This window comes from Muntiacus reevesi, chromosome 1 (assembly GCF_963930625.1).
Source record: "Muntiacus reevesi chromosome 1, mMunRee1.1, whole genome shotgun sequence".
NCBI lineage: Eukaryota > Metazoa > Chordata > Mammalia > Artiodactyla > Cervidae > Muntiacus > Muntiacus reevesi.
Window position 1 is genome coordinate 269761347 of NC_089249.1, and position 18797 is coordinate 269780143.

At 41.6% G+C, this 18797-nt stretch overlaps 1 protein-coding gene across 6 annotated transcripts in view; it reads right to left on the reverse strand.

The window, feature by feature from the left end:
- The window catches only part of KIAA0825 (KIAA0825 ortholog), a 410996-nt gene that overhangs the window by 216289 nt on the left and 175910 nt on the right, over window positions 1–18797 (reverse strand). For all 6 annotated transcript variants that reach the window (XM_065936747.1, XM_065936741.1, XM_065936733.1 and 3 more), the window contains one exon: window positions 1401–1580. In XM_065936747.1, the coding sequence (XP_065792819.1) occupies window positions 1401–1580 (180 nt within the window). The remainder of the gene's footprint in view (window positions 1–1400; window positions 1581–18797) is intronic.

An 18797-nucleotide genomic window follows, 5' to 3' on the forward strand; every position in this document is an offset into this window, starting at 1 on the left:
TCAAAACAGCAGGAGGTGGAGGAGCTTTCAAGGTTGTTTTTCTTTCAGTTCAATAAAGTCTACATCAGAAATAATGTTCTCTTTTAAACTAGCAGACTGACCATTTGAGGGGTAAAAAGGAAACAGTGAGGAATATATGAAAACTAAAAAATAAGACTTTAAAAGGAGAGAATTATCACAGAGTCTTTAAGTGAGAGATTCGAGGTTTTGAAATCATTACATAAAGTTATATATTGCTACTTTGCAGAGATAATGACCAAGAGAAGATGTAACATAATGACTTAAAAATAGTTAAAAGGATAGTCAAGTAAAGTCTGGAGGATAGCTAAAAATTACAGGAAGAAACAAACCATGATTATGAGCCAGTTAGATTTTTGAATATGGATTCTAGTAAGTATTTTATGGAAATGGTGGTTCCAAAACAGTGTATAAGAAAGCATATAGGTTGAAAACCAAATGTAAATGATATATATAGTTAATGGACTGACAGGATAACCACTAAATCCTCATCCTTCATTTTCCCAAGACATTAAGTATAGAGACTTAAAGACAGAATATTAAGGATCAAACAATATGAGAATGTTTACACCTGGTCCTGAAGGTGGGGTAAACCACGAACACTTCCTATTCAGACATGTAACTCATTCTGACTTAACCATCCACTCGAACTGTGGACAGGAGAACAACACAGCTCTAGAAAACACAGTACCCCCAAAACAATGATAGGACTTACTTAAATGTCTAGAGAGAGCCACTAGGCTCGTCATAATAAATACCATTTACATATGAAGAAAACTGGCCAGCAGGTTTTTCCATCAGTTTGTTTAATAAAAGCATCTGAGAATAACAAAGTAATTTTTTTACATTTTACTAATTTCTTACATGTTTAACAGCAAAACATAATCTGTGGTAAATGTTAAATTTTTAATAAAAAAAGAAAATCTGCATAACATAATTTCTACGTAATAACTTCCCCCCTCAACTTCCCCCTCATCTTGTCCCAAGTGTGTTAAATTTTGATGGGAACTAATGCCCTGATGCTGGGAGGGACTGGGGGCAGGAGGAGAAGGGGATGACAGAGGATGAGATGGCTGGACGGCATCACCGACTCGATGGGCATGAGTCTGAGTAAACTCCGGGAATTGGTGATGGACAGGGAGGCCCAGTGTGCTGCGATTCATGGGTTCGCAAAGAGTCGGACATGACTGAGCGACTGACCTGAACTGAACTGAATGGTTAATGATTCCCCAAAGTAGCCTATATACTGAAAAAAATGTAAGATAACTTTTTACAAATAACAGATTAGGCAAAACTGACATCAATAAACTTTAAAAATGTCTTTAAAGATATATTTGCATATCTATAAAACACTTCTTTTACAAATAGTAACTTTCTCATACCTGGAGTGTTATATAACAAGTCCCATAATTGTTCTTCTTCCATGTAACTCACAAAGACATTTCCAAATGTTTGTGGAGAGAAAGTGCAGTGGTACAACACTTGAAAGATAGCTTCTATCAAACTGGATCCTTGGTTCAGATTATTTTCTGTATTGGAACCGTGTTCTTGAAAGGTACATTCTTAAAAAGAACAAAAATGATTTAGTAAGGTGGGTATCAATGAATACGATTACATTCCTATTACTAAAGCTAGCATAACAGTGTAAAAATGTGTTTGATTATTATTTACATAATAGGAGAAATGCAATATTCTTTCAGATTGAAGGTCCATTCCCCAATTGGGTCCAAACACAGTATAATTTCTGAGAGAGTCATGGATATTTGTGTGGGGTAAAGTTGTGAGAAGGACCACATGACATCACGTCAAAGGGCAATACTAGTTTATTTTTATGTCAGAATTCTTTATCCTTTTAAACTTTTTTTCATTTATTTTTTCATTTAAAAGTAGCACACATTCATTCTAGAAACTGTAAAAAATTCAGACTAAGAAACTAAGAAAATTAAAAGTGCACCAAATCCTACCAACCAGTGATAGTTACTATATTTGGTGCAGTATTTCATTCATATTATATACAAATATGAACTATATATATGTATATGTGTGTTTGTGTATATAACTTGAATGCCAAACAGAATTATTTTATACATTCCTTATTATTGAAAATCAACTTATAACTAGTTGAATCTTTGTATCTCTCCTTGGGAATTTTGTTCTGAACATTATATACCCTTTATTCAGAACATAAATTTCATATGAAATTCACAGTTATAGTGTTCTCAGTAATATGCTATCAATTCTACAAATAAATTTATAAATGTTTCTCAAACCCATAGCTTCCTGTCATTTCAGAATGAAGAGGTATCTCAGCTTGTTTCTCAATAAAATCAAATAGGAATTGCAACAAAGACAGATTCATTTTATTCACCCTTTTCAGTCCTCCTCTGACTCCGTGACCACTCCTCAAGGATCAGTTCCTCTACTGTTGCATCTACAGGTTGGACTGAAAAGGTGAAATAATTTCTCTCTTGTTTAGATAATTAACAAGCTATGTTCTGTATCATATGTAAAAGTATTTTTGAGTTAAAGATAATAAGGACTCACAATGCTTCTCATAATTTAGATATGTTGAAAAAACACAATCTAGATCATTTTGGAATGAGTAAATTTATTTTCTTCGTCATTTGAACACTCATCACTGCTATAGTTTCTCTTGATAATTTTATTTCTGTGATTTGATTTTCATGATCTAGAGAGTCTTCCCTAGGATTTTTGCTGGAACGATTGATAAAACAGTGTCCTCTTTCATCTGGGGCTGCTAAGCTGGTAGAAAATAGGCTGGAAGTTACTAATGTCCATTTTGGGGAGAACTCCACTGAGAACCCATCACTTCATGGCAAATAGATGGGGAAACAGTGGAAATAGTGGCAGACCTTATTTTGGGGGGCTCCAAAATCACTGCAGATGGTGATTGCAGCCATGAAATTAAAAGATGTTTACTCCTTGAAAGGAAAATTATGACCAAACTAGACAGCATATTAAAAAGCAGAGACATTACTTTGCCAACAAAGGTCTATCTAGTCAAGGTTATGTCTTTTCCTGTAGTCATATATGGATGTGAGAGTTGGACTATAAAGAAACTTGAGTGCCGAAGAATTGATGCTTTTGAACTGTGGTGTTGGAGAAGACTCTTGAGAGTCCCTTGGACTGCAAGGAGATCCAACCGGTCCATCCTAAAGGAGATCAGTCCTGGGTGTTGATTGGGAGGACTGATGCTGAAGCTGAAACTCCAATACTTTGGCCTCCTGATATGAAGAGCTGACTCATTTGAAAAGACCCTGATGCTGGGAAAGATTGAAGGCAGGAGGAGAAGGGGATGACAGAGGATGAGATGGCTGGATGGTACCACCGACTCAATGGACATGAGTTTGAGTAAACTCTGGGAGTTGGTGATGAACAAGAAGGCCTGGCGTGTGGCAGTCCATGGGGTCGCAAAGAGTCGGACACGACTGAGCGACTGAACTGAACTAAACTGAACTGAACCACTGAAAACCAGGCCAATAAAGTAAGTAGAGCCAAGAGATGGCACAGTCCTGATGGGATGACACTGGGTGAAGCCTGGATCCAGCAATGCCTGTATACTTACATTAGCTGAGCTGATAAATTTCCCTTTTTGGTTTAGTTCAGTTCAGTCATTCAGTTGTGTCTAACTCTTTGCAACCCCACGGACTACAGCACGCCAGGCCTCCCTGTCCATCACCAACTCCCAGAGTCCACCCAAACTCATGTCCATTGAGTCAGTGATGCCATCCAGCCATCTCATCCTCTGTTATCCCCTTCTCCTCCTGCCCCCGATCCCTCCCAGCATCAGGGTCTTTTCAAATGAGTCAGCTCTTCACATCAGGTGGCCAAAGGATTGGAATTTCAGCTTCAGCATCAGTCTTTCCAATGAACACCCAGGACTGATCTCCTTTAGGATGGACTGGTTGGATCTCCTTGCAGTCCAAGGGACTCTCAAGAGTCTTCTCCAACACCACAGTTCCAAAGCATTAATTCTTCAATGCTCAACTTTCTTTATAGTCCAACTCTCACATCCATATGTGACTACTGGAAAAACCATAGCCTTGACTAGATGGACCTTTGTTGACAAAGTAATGTCTCTGCTTTTTAATATGCTACAACGTTCTGCCCCAGTAAAATTCCCAAGATTTAATCAACCGAGTCGGCACTCACTATACTAGATGCTGAGGCCTATGCCTTCCATGAATTCACTGCCTGCCTCCATGTGTATGTGTGTGGGGAGTGGGAATGACAGACAGGTAAACAGTCATTTCAGCAATGTAAAGATAAGTAGGATGAAAATACATCCTGGTTTGCCTCAGGCAGTCCTAGCATCCTCTTCCACGCTCAAAAATGTCCTGGTTTGAATAAGGAATTATTCAATCACCTGAAGTCTAAGTGCTTTAAATATAAGACACTGGAAACAGAGGATGGTGTCTTACATTGGGAAGGGAACATGGAGAAGTCACAGAGAAGATCATGTCTCAGCAGAGTCTTTAAGGGGGAGTAGCAATTTACTGGCATGACGAGGTTGAGGTGGGGAAGGTACTTTCCAAGAAGACAGGAGAGTTGGTGCAGTGATGAGAACACAGGTAGCTGCTGGCAGGGTGGCATGGCTGAAGTGTGAATGGTTTGAGGGAAGGGGAGGCAAAATTGGACAATCAACACAGCCTGAAAAATCTAAGACCCCATGATTCACGTGCTGACAATGCAGATGGAGAAAGGGAGATGGTATGAGGAATATTATAATAAAAATAATGAGTTGCATTACCATTGTTGCTATTACCATCTAAATGTGTCAAGATATGCCAATGGATATTTTTTATTTCGATTTTCCCTTGCCTTGAAGAAAGTAGTCTATTTCTGTTTACTTGCCTCAGGGATTTTTGCTATTTGGAAAGTACAAACAGACTGAAGTCAGTTGCCCTCCTAGATTTAAAAAAACAAAACAAAACAAAGAATGAAAGAAACAAAGAAAAGCTAAATTCATTGAATAATTATTAGTTTGAACTAAATAAAAAAAGCCACTTTTTATGACCCAAAGTATTGGTATGGCTGGATGATTTGAAAGTAGAATCATTATGTGTCTGGCAGGGGCCAGGGGTGACGGTCAGGAGAGGAGACCTTTCACACTGGCGAGTGATGTCTCAGGCTGCAAGGATTTTGCTGGATGGCAGTTCACAGCGAGGCTTGTCTGGGGGAGGCAAGGAGGGACCCCGGATCCTTGACATGGGTTCTCAGTCTCATCAAAGATTTCAAACCACACCTGACTGTTGTGCTTGACAGGAGTGCTTGGAGAGGAAATAAAAAAGTGTACCTGTGCAGTAACCAGAGTGACCAGATAATTGAAGATTGATACTGTCTCACGGGGGCTTCTTTACCCCCCTGGGGTAAAGCTGGGAGCCCTAAGAAGAGCTACAGTTAAAAGTCCTACCAGCCAGGCATTTGGGCCTCAGAATCTTCATAAAATTGATTTGAAGGCAAAAGGTGACTTGGATATTCCTCGTGTATCTGAGTTTATGAATTGAGATTTATACCAACTCCATAAAAGCAGTTACTACCCACAAGGTACAGTAGGCTGCACATCCCACGAGCTACCTTACGTCTAATTTCATCCTCATAACGCTCCAAAGAGCCTCCTGATGAAGGCGAAAGAGGAGAGGGAAAAAGCTGGCTCAAAACTCAACATTCAAAAAACAGATCATGGCATCCAGCTCCTTCACTTCATGGCAAAAAGAAGGGGAAAAGTAGAAGCAGTGACAGACTTTCTTGGGCTCCAAAATCACTGTGGATGGTGACTGGAGCCATGAAATTAAGAGACACTTGGCTCCTTGGAAGAAAAGCTAAGAAAAGCCTAGACAGTGTATTAAAAAGCAGAGACATCACCTTGCCAACAAAGGTCTATGTAGTCGAAGCTACGGTTTTTCCAGTAGTCAAGTGTAGACAGGGCTTTCCCGGTGGCTCAGACGGTAAAGAATCTGCCTGCAATGTGGGAGACCTGGGTTGGAAATATCCCCCGGAGAAGGGAATGGCTACCTACTCTAGTTTTCGTGCCTGGAGAATTCCGTGGACAGAGGAGCCTGGCGGGCTACAGTCCATGGGGTCACAAACAGTCAGACGTGACTGAGCAACTTCTGCTTGTACAGATATGACAGCTGGACAGAAAGAAGGCTGAGCAGAGGAGAACTGATGCTTTCGATTGTGGTGTTGGAGAAGACTCTTGAGCGTCCCTTGGGCAGCGAGGAGATCAAACCAGTCAATCCTAAAGGAAATCAGCCCTGAATATTTATTGGAAGGACTGATGCTGAAACTGAAGCACCACCTTATGTGAAGAGCCAATTTATTGGAAAAAGAGCCCTATGTTGGGAAAGATTGAGGGCAAGAGGAGAAGACGGCGACAGAGGATGAGATGGTTGGATGGCATCACTGCCTCAATAGACATGAGTTTGAGCACACTCCAGGAGATAGTGAAGGACAGGGAAGCCTGTCATGCTGCAGTCCATGGGGTCGCAAAGAGTCGGTCATGACTTGGTGACTGAACAGCAGTGGGAGTTGGGGGAGGCGGGTCCCTTAAAATCTTGGCCTAAGCCTTCTTCCAGCCTCACAGCTTTACACCTGGCTTAGGAAATCTGTTATCCTTTCATTTCAAAGATCCTTTTTATGTACAAGTTGCCAATTCTCCATCTCTGGCTCTGATCTTTCTCTTTCATGCTCCTTGCTGTGTTTCCTATTTTTGTCTAGGACACCACTATTGTCTGTTCATCCCCAGGCTCAAAGCCTTAGCAATTTTATCCCTTCTCTAAACTGTTAGATGTAATAAAATAACTGTGTCCTTGCCCCCATCCCCCTTTCCATAATGTATCAAAGGTTGATTTGCTCTTCCATTGAGTCCCTTCTTCTCTGTTCCTAATGTAGGGGAGCAGAATTTGCTACCCTAAGATGTGTCTCTTAGACATATTAATTATTTTAAGCTGATTAGTTTTTAAGAAAGAGCATACAAGGCGAAAACTCTGAAATCCAAGAAACAATCGATTCATAAGGGAAATCTTCATTTGTTAAGGGAGTCTTCCTTGTACCTGGAAGAGGAGAATGACCAACTCTCTAGAAACTCTTATCAATGGAAAGGCACTGACTTAAACATGGATAATGACCTTACCCTTATCAACTTTGCTTCTGCTGGTAACCTCCCTAAACTGACTCTCCCCACCCTCAACATCCTCATTTATCTTTAGCTGAGGGGTCTTTAGCTGAAGGTGGTATCAAATGTGCCTGTAGTGCAGGAGACCCAGGTTCAATCCCTGGGTCCGGAAGCTCTCCTGGAGAAGGAAATGGCAACCCACTCCAGTATTCTTGCCTGGAAAACCCCACGGACAGAGGAGCCTAGCAGGATACAGTCCATGGGTTTGCAAGAGCCGGACATGACTTAGCAACTAAACCACTATGGGTGGTATTCAACCTGAGAGTTTCGGCCATTTTTAACCTCTCTAGGTGGCTCAGCTGGTAAAGAATCTGCCTGCAGGAGACATGGGTTTGATCTCTGGGTCAGGAAGATCCTCTGGAGAAGGAAATGGCAATCCACTCCAGTACTCTTGCCTGGAGAATCCCACGGACAAAGGAGCCTGGTGGCCTACAGTCCATGGGGTTGCAAAGAGTTGGATACGACTGAGCGACTAAGGTTAACTTTGGCTATTTAGGCGAGTTACTCAGTTCTTCCGGATGAGCGGGCGGATGTGAGTGTGTTAGTCACTCAGTCATGTCTGACGCTCTGTGACTCCACGGGACTGTAGCCTGCCAGGCTCCTCTGTCTATGGAATTTTCCTGGCGGGATTACAGGAGTGGGTTGCCATTTCCTTCTCCAGGGGATCTTTCCAACCCAGGGATTGAACCAGAGTCTCCTGTGTCTCCTGTATTGGCAGGCGGATTCTTTACTACTGGGCCACCTGGGAAGCCTGTCTCCATGTGTACATGTTATCAACCTTTGGTTTGTCTCCTGTTGCTCTCCAGTTTATTTCCTGGGCTTGCCAGAAGAATGTACAAGGGTAGAGGCAAGCGTCTTCTCCCCTGATAGGGGAGACAAGGCAGGGGTGGGTTGGCTCGTGCGGCCCGTCTGACTACAGGGGGTGCATTCTGGCCCGTGCCCCCTCTGTTAAGGCTGTGCCGCAGCCAGGGAGTCCTGTGGATTTTGGCTCTGTTGGTGATTGGCGGTGGAGAGGGAAAACTGGGACCTTTGAAGGGATAAAGGGACCAGCTCAATCGCGGAGTAGTGTTGGCAAGTCACATATTTGAAAGCGTATGCTCTGACCCAGGTTTTGCCAATAATAAAGCTGCTCTTTCGAACTCTGTCTGCCTTCTCCTTTACCTATCAAATGGCTTCTATATTACATAAACAAATAAAAGATTTGGAAACAGATTGTCTTTTCACTAACACTGAAGGCCCTTTCCACTGCAGACATTTTAAACTCCTTGTGAGAAGTGAACTTGTTAGTGCTTCAAAGGAAGGGTGGTGTCAGGAGAGGAACTCGACTACCAACCCATCCGGAGACTTTACTGGTACCAAAGATTTACACATCCACGGTGCCCCAGCACTTTGCTTTCCAAGACTGCTTAATTTTTACTTTCCACAAGAATGTTGTTAATGACAAGCTCCTGCTGAGTCACTAAATGGATTTGGCAGTAATGCAGGGAGAGAGTGTGCCATGAGCTCGGGATTGGATTTACCAGACACTCAGGAGCATCCCCAACCAAGGGAAAAGACTCACATTAGACATAGCGTTGAGCCAGAAAGCGCACGAACAGAAAATGCAGCGTATAAAACAAGGACCCCAAACCTATGACACCAGGCCAATAAATTAACACCACAGAAAAAGGGGGTGGAGCACCACATGAATATTGTCTTAGGGAAGCACTAGATTTGAATGTCACAGCCTAGATCACTATGAAAATTAACAGCAATAAAACTGAATAACTGAGTGAAGTTGCTCGGTCGTGTCCAACTCCTTGTGACCCCATGGACTGTAGCCCACCAGGCTCCTCTGTCCATGGGATGTTCCAAGCAAGAACACTGGAGTGGGGTGCCATTTCCTTCTCCAAAAACTGAAAAAGGTCCTGTTTTAAAACGAGCTTTGAAAATCTTACAGTTTGTTGTATAAAAGGCTAACATATTAGGTATAAAGACCTCTGTTGGACTGCACCCCACAGGTCTACAAGGCCTGTACTTGCCCAGCTTCACGGCCAAAGAGCCAGGAGTCAGGGACAGAAACATCAACAGTTTAATGCAGCGGTCCCTAACCTTTCTGGCACCAGGGACTGGTTTCTTGGAAGACCATTTTTCCCGGGCTGGGAACTGGGGGGTGGTTCAGGTGGTCATGGGAGCAATGAGGAGGGGCAGGTAAAGAAGCATCACTTGCTTTCCCACCGCCCCCTCCTGCCGAGCTGCCTGGTTCCTAACAGTATGCAGCCTTGGTACTGGTCCACGGTCCGGGGGGTTGGGGACCCCTGGTTTAATGGATGGGAGAGCTTATATGTCTGAAGCAAGGTCCTGGATTGACCCCTCACCACATGCAGCAGGCTGTGGGCAGGACACGGTGGCAGTCTTGTCTTCTAGCGAGAAGGGGGGAATTGCCCGTTGTTGGGGAATTGGTGTTAGGTGGGCTCGTTAGTTACCAGGGAAACCAGTAAAGGGGGCCCCTTATCACTCCCTAAACAAGAACAACCTGCAGCTGAAGCCCGGGGCAAGTGAGTAGGAAGGTCAGTCCTGAGCATAGGGTTTAGGTGAAGCAGGCACTGGCTGGGCAGGGGAAGAAAACACAGAACAAGAGAGCAGCCATCTTGAGTGGCCTGACCCACAACCTGCCAATTACGTGCAAGCTTTCAATAAATATGACTTGTTACTGCCCCCGCCCTGCCCACATACAATTTCACATTTACCTTTGAGCTTCATAAAAACTCCATTTTCTTTTTAATAAACGAAGAAACTAAGTCTTAAAGAGGCTGACACTTAATGAAATAGAGGAGTAAAAAGTGTTTTAAAAATAGCTGCATTCAATAAAGATTTATGACTGAGCAACTGATTCTAGTTCCTTGAAACCCGATAACCTATACCTGGCAAACACAGGCAATTGTGTATGTTGAAAAATTAGTGTGTATTATTACATATTAGTAAACATAGATAGGCAGTTTCAAACGTTCTGTCTGTACTGACCTGCATCTACTGAAGTCCTTCCTTGTGCTCTTTAGAAGGTAGGATTTTCCAAAGTGCACTTTGTGGGTTGTTAATGGGTAGCACATATGTTCTGGGAAGTGTTGGCTCCAACAATAGAAAACACTTTTGTTTTCTGCAGGATTTTTCACAGCCTTTAATTATTCATGAGCTCTGTGACTCTCTAAGAGGGTATTTTAGTATATACGTGGTGTTGCTAAGCATTTTTGACCATGAAACCCTTTTCTAGTATTGCATCTAGCGAGAGTGCTATTCAAAAAAACTGAATCTAGGAATTACGCTTGCAAAGAATCTCTTACATTAACTCCAAGCCCTTTAGGTTTGCAAATCAAAGTGAGCAGCTTGAATGGAAAAGGAACAGGTAAAAGAACAAAGGGCTATTCTGCATAAGAACATTCTCAACTGGAAAAGAAATTACACAGCAGGTTATCAAAGTTGTATTTAATTTTAATTCAAACAAATCATTTGTGGAGCAAAGAGAAATTTTGCTTTAGCAGTAGGCCTTGGCAAGACTAACAAGCACAGCCAAAACAGGTTTTTAAAACTTTGACTTTTACCCTAGAGATTAATACCAAGTTCTAACTGATTAAGAAACATAATGAGGTCATATGGTTGGCAGGCACCTTACACGGAGCTCAGTTATTTGGTGAATAAATACTTGTGGAGTGAAAGAATAAAAAGCCTTCCAGCATCTGTGACAATGGTGACCTAGCTTCCTTTTGAATCCTTTCAGGAGTAGGATATCCACCACCATTCAAAGCAGCTGACCCTCTACTGCTTTGGACAGCTCAAGTTAGCAAACTGCTTTTTGCATTTAAAAAATAGAGAGAGCACTTATTAGAAAGGATCACAGAAATCTAGGCTAGTCTCTTTAGGTGAACAGAGAACAGACACACAGTTGTAAACAACATCCTCAGTTGTCACTACGGATAACCATTCGGTGTTTTGGATGACAGGGAAAACCCATTTCCTTTTAACTTATTCCCAACCGTGTCCGCTTGCGAAACTGAATTGTGTAGTTTTTTCTTTTCTTTTTTTTTTTTTTTAACATGACTTAAAATAGTTGAATGTACTTATCCTGACTCCTCTAGTTTTTTTCTTCTCCAAGCTACACATACCCAATTTATTCAAGCAAGGTATGGCTCGGTTTTTACTTCACATCACTTTGGACTCTTCAGCGGGCATTTGCCACTTAAGCAGTTTGTGCCAAGGAAAGACCATTAAGCATGGGTGGACTATGGGTCCAAATCCTGCAACTGGCAGACTTAAGGATGAAGAAATGAGTATCGAGCTTCACCTCTGCTCCTGAATAAGCACAAAGCCCAGAGATAAAAACTATTAATATTTCAAAGGGAAATGCCCTCTGTAAAGCAGACACCATGCCGATCTGTCCAGCAGGAATGCCACTCAGACCAGGGGAGAGAAGGTAAAGGCACCATGCTAGGTCTATGGACCACAGCCTTGTCTAACTCAATGAAACTATCAGCCATGCCGTGTGGGGCCACCCAAGATGGACAGGTCATGGTGGAGAGTTCTGACAAAACGTGGTCCACTGGAGAAGGGAATGGCAAACCACATCAGTATTCTTGCCTTGAGAACCCCATGAAGAGTATGAAAAGGCAAAAATATGGGACACTGAAAGACGAACTCCCCAGGTTGGTAGGTGCCCAATATGCCACTGGAGAAGAGTGGAGATATAACTTCAAAAGAATGAAGAGGCAGAACCAAAGCAAAAACAACACCCAATTGTGGATGTGACTGGTGATGGAAGTAAAGTCGGATGCTGTAAAAAACAATACTGCATAGGAACCTGGAATGTTAGGTCCATGAATCAAGGTAAATTGGAAGTGGTCAAAGAGGAGATGGCAAGAGTGAACATCAACATTTTAGGAATCAGTGAACTACAATGGACCAGAATGGGCAAATTTAATTCAGATAACCATTGAATCTGCTACTGTGCCCCAATATCCCTTAGAAGAAATGGAGTAGCTCTCATAGTCAACGAAAGAGTCCAAAACAAAGTCCTTGGGGGCAATATCAAAAATGACAAAATGATCTCTGTTTGTTTCCAATGCAAACCATTCAGTATAACATAAATCCAAGTCTATGCCCCAACCACTAAAGCAGAAAAGCTGAAGTTGAATGGTTCTATGAAGACCTACAAGACCTTCTAGAACTAACTAAAAAAAAAAAAAAAGTTGTCCTTTTAACCAGAGGTGACTGGAATGCAAAGGTAGGAAATCAAGAGATACCTGGAGTAATAGGAGAGTTTGGCTTTGGAGTACAAAATGAAGCAGGGCAAAGGCTAACAGTTTTGCCAAGAGAACGCACTGGTCATAGTAAATACCCTTTTCTAACAACACAAGAGACGACTCTACACTTGGACATCACCAGATAGTCAATACCAAAATCAGATTGATTATATTCTTTGCAGCCGAAGATGGAGAAGCACTATAGAGTCAGCAAAAACAAGACCAGGAGCTGACTGTGGCTCAGATCATGAACTCCTTATGGCAAAATTGAGACTGAAATTGAAGAAAGTAGGGAAAACCACTAGACCATTCAGGTATGACCCAAATCAAATCCCTTACGATTATACAGTGGTAGTGACAAATAGATTCAAGGGATTAAATCTGATAGACAGACTACCTGAAGAACTATGGATGGAGGTTCATGACATTGTAAAGAGGCAGTGATCAAGACCATCGACAAGAAAAGGAAATTAAAAAAGGCAAAATGGCTGTCTGAGGAGGTCTTACAAATAGCTGAGAAAAGAAGAGAAGCAAAAGGCAAAGGAGAAGAGGGAAGATGTACCCATTTGAATGCAGAGTTCCAAAGAATAGCAAGGAGAGATAAGAAAGCCTTCCTTAGTGATCAATGCAAAGAAATAGAGGAAAATAATAGAATGGGAAAGACTAGAGATCTCTTCAAGAAATATCAAGGGAAGAGATACTAAGAGAATATTTCGTGCAAAGATGGGAACAATAAAGGACAGAAGTGGTATGAACCTAACGGAAGCAGAAGATATTAAGAAGAGGTGGCAAGAATACACATAAGGAAAGGAAAAGAAAGGAAACTTAGTCACATAGTCGTGTCAAACTCTACAAAAAAGATCTTCATGACCCAGATAACCACAATGGTGTGATCACTCACCTAGAGCCAGACATCCTGGAATGTGAAGTCAAGTGGGCCTTAGGAAGCATCACGATGAACAAAGCTAGTGAAGGTGATGGAATACCAGTTGAGCTATTTCAAATCCTGAAAGGTGATGCTGTGCAAGTGCTACACTCAATATGCCAGCAAATTTGGAAAACTCAGCAGTTGCCAGAGGACTAGGTCAGTTTTCGTTCCAATCCCAAGAAAGGCAATGCCAAAGAATGCTCAGACTACCACACAATTGCACTCATCTCACATGCTAGTAAAGTAGTGCTCAAAATTCTCCAAGCCAGGCTTCAGCAGTATGTGAACTGTGAACTTCCAGATGTTCAAAGTGGATTTGGAAAAGGCAGAGGAACCAGAGATCAAGTTGCCAACATCCATTGGATCATCAAAAAAGCAAGGGAGTTTCAGAAAAACATCTACTTTGGCACTATTGATTATACCAAAGCCTTTGACTTTGTGGATGACAATAAACTGTGGAAAATTCTGCAAGAGATGGGAATATTAGACCACCTGACCTTCCTCCTGAGAAATCTGTATGCAGGTAAAGAAGCAACAGTTAGAACTGGACATGGAACAACAGACTGGTTCCAAATCGGGAAAGGAGTATGTTAAGGCTGTATTTTGTCACCTTGCTTATTTCACTTATATGCAGAATATATCATGCAAAATGTTGAGCTGGATGAAGCACAAGCTGGAATCAAGATCCTGGCAGAAATATCAACAACCTCAGATATGCAGATGACACCACACTTATGGAAGAAAGCAAAGAACAACTAAGGAGCCTCTTGATGAAAGTGAAAAGAGGAGCGTGAAAAAGTTGGCTTAAAACTCAACATTCAGAAAACTAAGATTGTGGCATCCGGTCCCATCACTTCATGGCAAATAGATGGGAAAAGAATAAAACAGTGACAAATTTTATTTTCTTGGGTTCCCAAATCACTGTAGATGGTGAATTCAGCCATGAAATTGAAAGACGTTTGCTCCTTGGAAGAAAAGCTATCACCAACCTAGAAAACTTATTAAAAAGCAGTGTCATTACTTTGCCAACAAAGGTCCATCTAATATGGATGTGAGAGTTGGAGTTAAAAAAAGCTGAGTGCCAAAGAATTGATGCTCTTGAACTATGGTGTTGGAGAAGACTCTCAAGAGTCCCTTGGACAGCAAGGAGATCCAACCAGTCCCTCCTAAAGGAGATCAGTCCTGGGTGTTCATTGGAAGGACTGATGCTGAAGCTGAAGCTCCAATACTTTGGCCATCTGATTTGAAGAACTGACTCATTAGAAAACACCCTGATGCTGGGAAAGATTGAAGGCAGGAGGAGAAGGGGATGACAGAGGATGAGATGGTTGGATGGCATCACTGACTCAATGGACATGAGTTTGAGTAAGCTCCGGGAGTTGGTGATGGACAGGGAGGCCTGGCGTGTTGCAGTCCGTGGGGTCGCAAAGAGTCAGACGTGACTGAGCGACGAGCTGAACCGAGGTCTATGTGGGGGTCCTCTAGCCAAATGAGCTCTTTGCAGAAAAATGAGCGCCTGAGTGGTCCACAATATTCTAGCACGAGGTTTGGCAACTACAGCCCAGGGCACATGACCAGCCGGATGCCTGTTTCAGGAAGGCCCAGAGCCAAGAATAGCTTTTACTTTTGTAAATGGTTGAAAAAGAATCAAAAGTAGAATATAATTTGTGACACAAAATTTATGTAAAATTCAAATTTCAGTGTCCATTAAAAAAAAGTTAATGGAGTATTGGTGATGGGGTTCAAGAACGCTACATCAAAAGAAGACACTTTGGTATACTTAATATTTTAAGTTAAGGAGTTAAGAAAAGAGCAGAAGCAGGAAGGTGACTCTGATTCCCCCCTACTCTTCTCCTTGAAACTTGTCATAAAAGGCTCACGTCTCTGGTTTAGCTCCCCGCCTTAGACCAGGAGGACAGACGCATCCTTATCTCTGAAGTCAAAAGGACACTGAGAAGAATCCTGGCAAGTAAGCCTTGCTAAGTTTCTCCCAGTTTTCTTACAGTTACCTCACATTACTTGACCTATTTCTCCACAACTATCCATTCTTTATTAGGCCTAGTCTAATGACATTTTCTGTTTCTCTGGATCTTTGCTTCCTTAGGAAGGCTCCTGTCATGTAAAACTTATATTAAATAGTGTGTATGCTTTTCTCCTGTTACTCTATCTTTGTTAGTTTAATTTTCAAACCCAGCCAGTGACCCTAAAAGGGTTGAGGAAAACTTTCCTCCCCTGAAGTTATGTCATTTGCTCATGTATGGTCCTGTTATAAGGGTAGAGTTTGGTCGGTGTGATGGAGACTGTTGTTGTTCAGTCACTCGGTTGTGTCTGACTCTTTGTGACCCCGTGGACTGCAGCACTCCAGGCCTCCCTGTCCATCATCAACTCCTGGAGCCTGCGCAAACCCATGTCCATTGAGTCGGTGATGCCATCCAACCATCTCATCCTCTGTCATCCCAGTTTCCTCCTGTCTTCCATCTTTCCCACCATTAGGGTCTTTTCCAATGAGTCAGTTCTTCGCATCAGGTGGCCAAAGTATTGGAGCTTCAGCATCAGTCTTTCAATGAATATTCAGGACTGATTTTCTTTAGAGCTGACTGGTTTGATCTCCTTGCAGATAGAGACTGTATGACCCACAAAGCCCTCAATCCATGGTCCATCTGGCCCTCACAGAAAAGTTGGCTGACTTCTATTCTAGAATGCTGGAAGAAAGCATACATACATTCTAAACATCCGATACTACATAAGGACAGCTTCCATCTACTCCCAAGTAACTCACAAGCAAAAGCAGGTGTTAGCTCTTCAAGCAGCCTTTCCTTATCACCCAATCTCTTATCAGTCACTCTGCTTTAGGAAAGCACCTCATGGTATTTAATAGCAGCTGAACTTATCTACTTTACATATATTTTTTACTTTATAAGGTCTGTCCTCCTCATGTTTCCCCAGAAATTAATTGCCCAGAATATGAAGGTGATATGACATATCATGTTTACCAACGTATCTCTAGCTGAGTGTATTGTACATAGTTAATGTGCATTAAATTTTAGTTGAATAGAGAATTGTTTATCAAATCAAGTGAGCCAAATACTTTTAGAAATTAATTCAGAAGACTATTATTTCTTATATCTAGGAACAAATGTCTCCACAAAGTCTAATGTTTTCAGTTTAGAATTCATTTAAAAACAATAGATACACTTTCATGAAATAATATCTCTTCATTCTTCTAACAAGTACCATTTAAACATCAAGGGGGCAATTTGCTCAATTTCTCTGTATCTAAGTTTCCTCATTTGTAAAATGGCCCTAATAATTCAAGGGTCATAAATGAAATATGTTAAATCACTCTGAGTTGTTGGGGAAAAGATGCTACATAAAGTCAAGATAATAGTATCACTTGTAATATAATGCCCAATCATTTACATGGTAACACTAGAAACACATTAACCACTAAAGAAAAAGTATGTTCCTATAAATATATTAGACATTTTCTAGGTGCCAGAAGAGACGGAACATACAGTATTTCAGCCACTGTCAAGCCAGATTAGATCTGATTCTGGGTAGGTAAAACATCATTGTAAAATTCATATCACCAACTTCCTAAGCTACATGAAATGTTTTCAAGAAGTTCTATAATATATTAAACTTGGGAATAACCCTTTGGCCCAGTTCTCATCTTCACACCCATGAGAGATGCTAGAGCAACATCTTTTAGGCCAAACATGTCAAAGGAGAAACCCACCTCTAGGAGACACTTAAAGTTACGCTTGGACAGAAGGGAGAGTTACACAGAAGCTGAGGGAGAGACCACTGCGTGGAAAGCATACGTTGATAGATAGTGTAAAAGAAGAAAAGAATCTAATAGAAATTAAGTACCTATCAGGTATCAAAAAATGGTGCTTTATGTTGATTTACTTTTTTAAAGCTCAAAATACACACATAGGTCATTATCCCCATTTAGAAATGGGGAAACTGAAGTTTAGACAGATCACAATGCTCATGAATGAAGTAAAATTTTTTCCAGGAAATTCCATTCATTCACAAATACTTTTTAAGCCCCGTTTATGGGCTCAATACCAGTCTCAAGTGTTGAGAACCAGGCCAAGCACTGGGGAACAATGATGAGATGTTCCTGCCCTTCTGAAGGTTGCACTGGCAGAGAAATACATTAAATACACAACTATGTCAATTAACCTTTCACTTTAAGTTGTGAGAAGTGTTCCAAAAGGAATTATTGTGGGACCTTATGGAATGATCAAAGATGACTTCCTAGGAAATATCATGATGTTGAAGCAAAAAGGTGATTATCAGTTGCAGGAAAATGAAAGAGAAGAAGATTCTAGGCACACAAAAATAATATTTCAAAGGTTTAGTAGCAGGAAAGAACTTGGAATATGGGCCACTGAAAGGTCACTTCTGTTGGAGCAGCTGCCTCTTTCCTCAAGATACTTCTAAGGGACAGCATGCTGTTATAAATACACAAATCTAAGATGTGCAACCTAGACCAGAATATGCATGTTAAACTGGCAAAGAGCAGGACAAGATGCTGGGCAGGTCACCTCCAGGACACAAAGGACACTGCCTGTGTGTAAAAGATTAGGGTCCATACTCTACAAATGGGCTTTCCTGGTGGCTCAGGGTTAAACAATCCACCTGTAATGCAGGAGATGCAGGAGACACAGGTTTGATCGCTGGGTTGGACAGACGCCCTAGAAAAGGAAATGGCAACCCTTTTCCAGTATTCTTGGCTGGAAAATCCTATGGACAGAGGAGCCTGGTGGGCTACAGTCCATGGGGTCGCAAAAGAGTCAGACATGATTTAGGACTATGCAACAACATCATTTACAAACACCTCTATAAGTAGTGGTCAGTCACTAAAGGTTTTTAGCAGAGAAGAAGTGACATAATCATACCTGTATTCAAATAAGAACAAACTTTCTGACTACTGTGAACGTTCTGATAAAATGGATTATAAATAATCTTAAGTAAATTATGTCTTTTTAAAAACATAATACATTGGAAAGATAATCATATACCCAAATTTTTTGCCAACTATAGCAATAGATACCTCATAAGATGGCGTTGCTTCTTAAAAAGGGGTCTAGGGACCAGCAGCATCAAGAGCAGCATGACCTGGCAGCTTGTTAGAAATGCAGAATCTCAGGCACCCCTGCACAAGACTTACTGAATCAAAATCTGCAGTTTTAAACAGCTCCCCAGGTAATGTTTTTTCACTGCAAAGTTCAGAAGCCTCTTTACATTATCATGCCCTACAGCCACCCTACCCTTATGCAGACTCAGCACAGACCCTAGATGATAACTGTCTCTGGGACCTGAATAATTCCATAGAGACCACTGATATTCTAGGCTAATCTGTCATCAT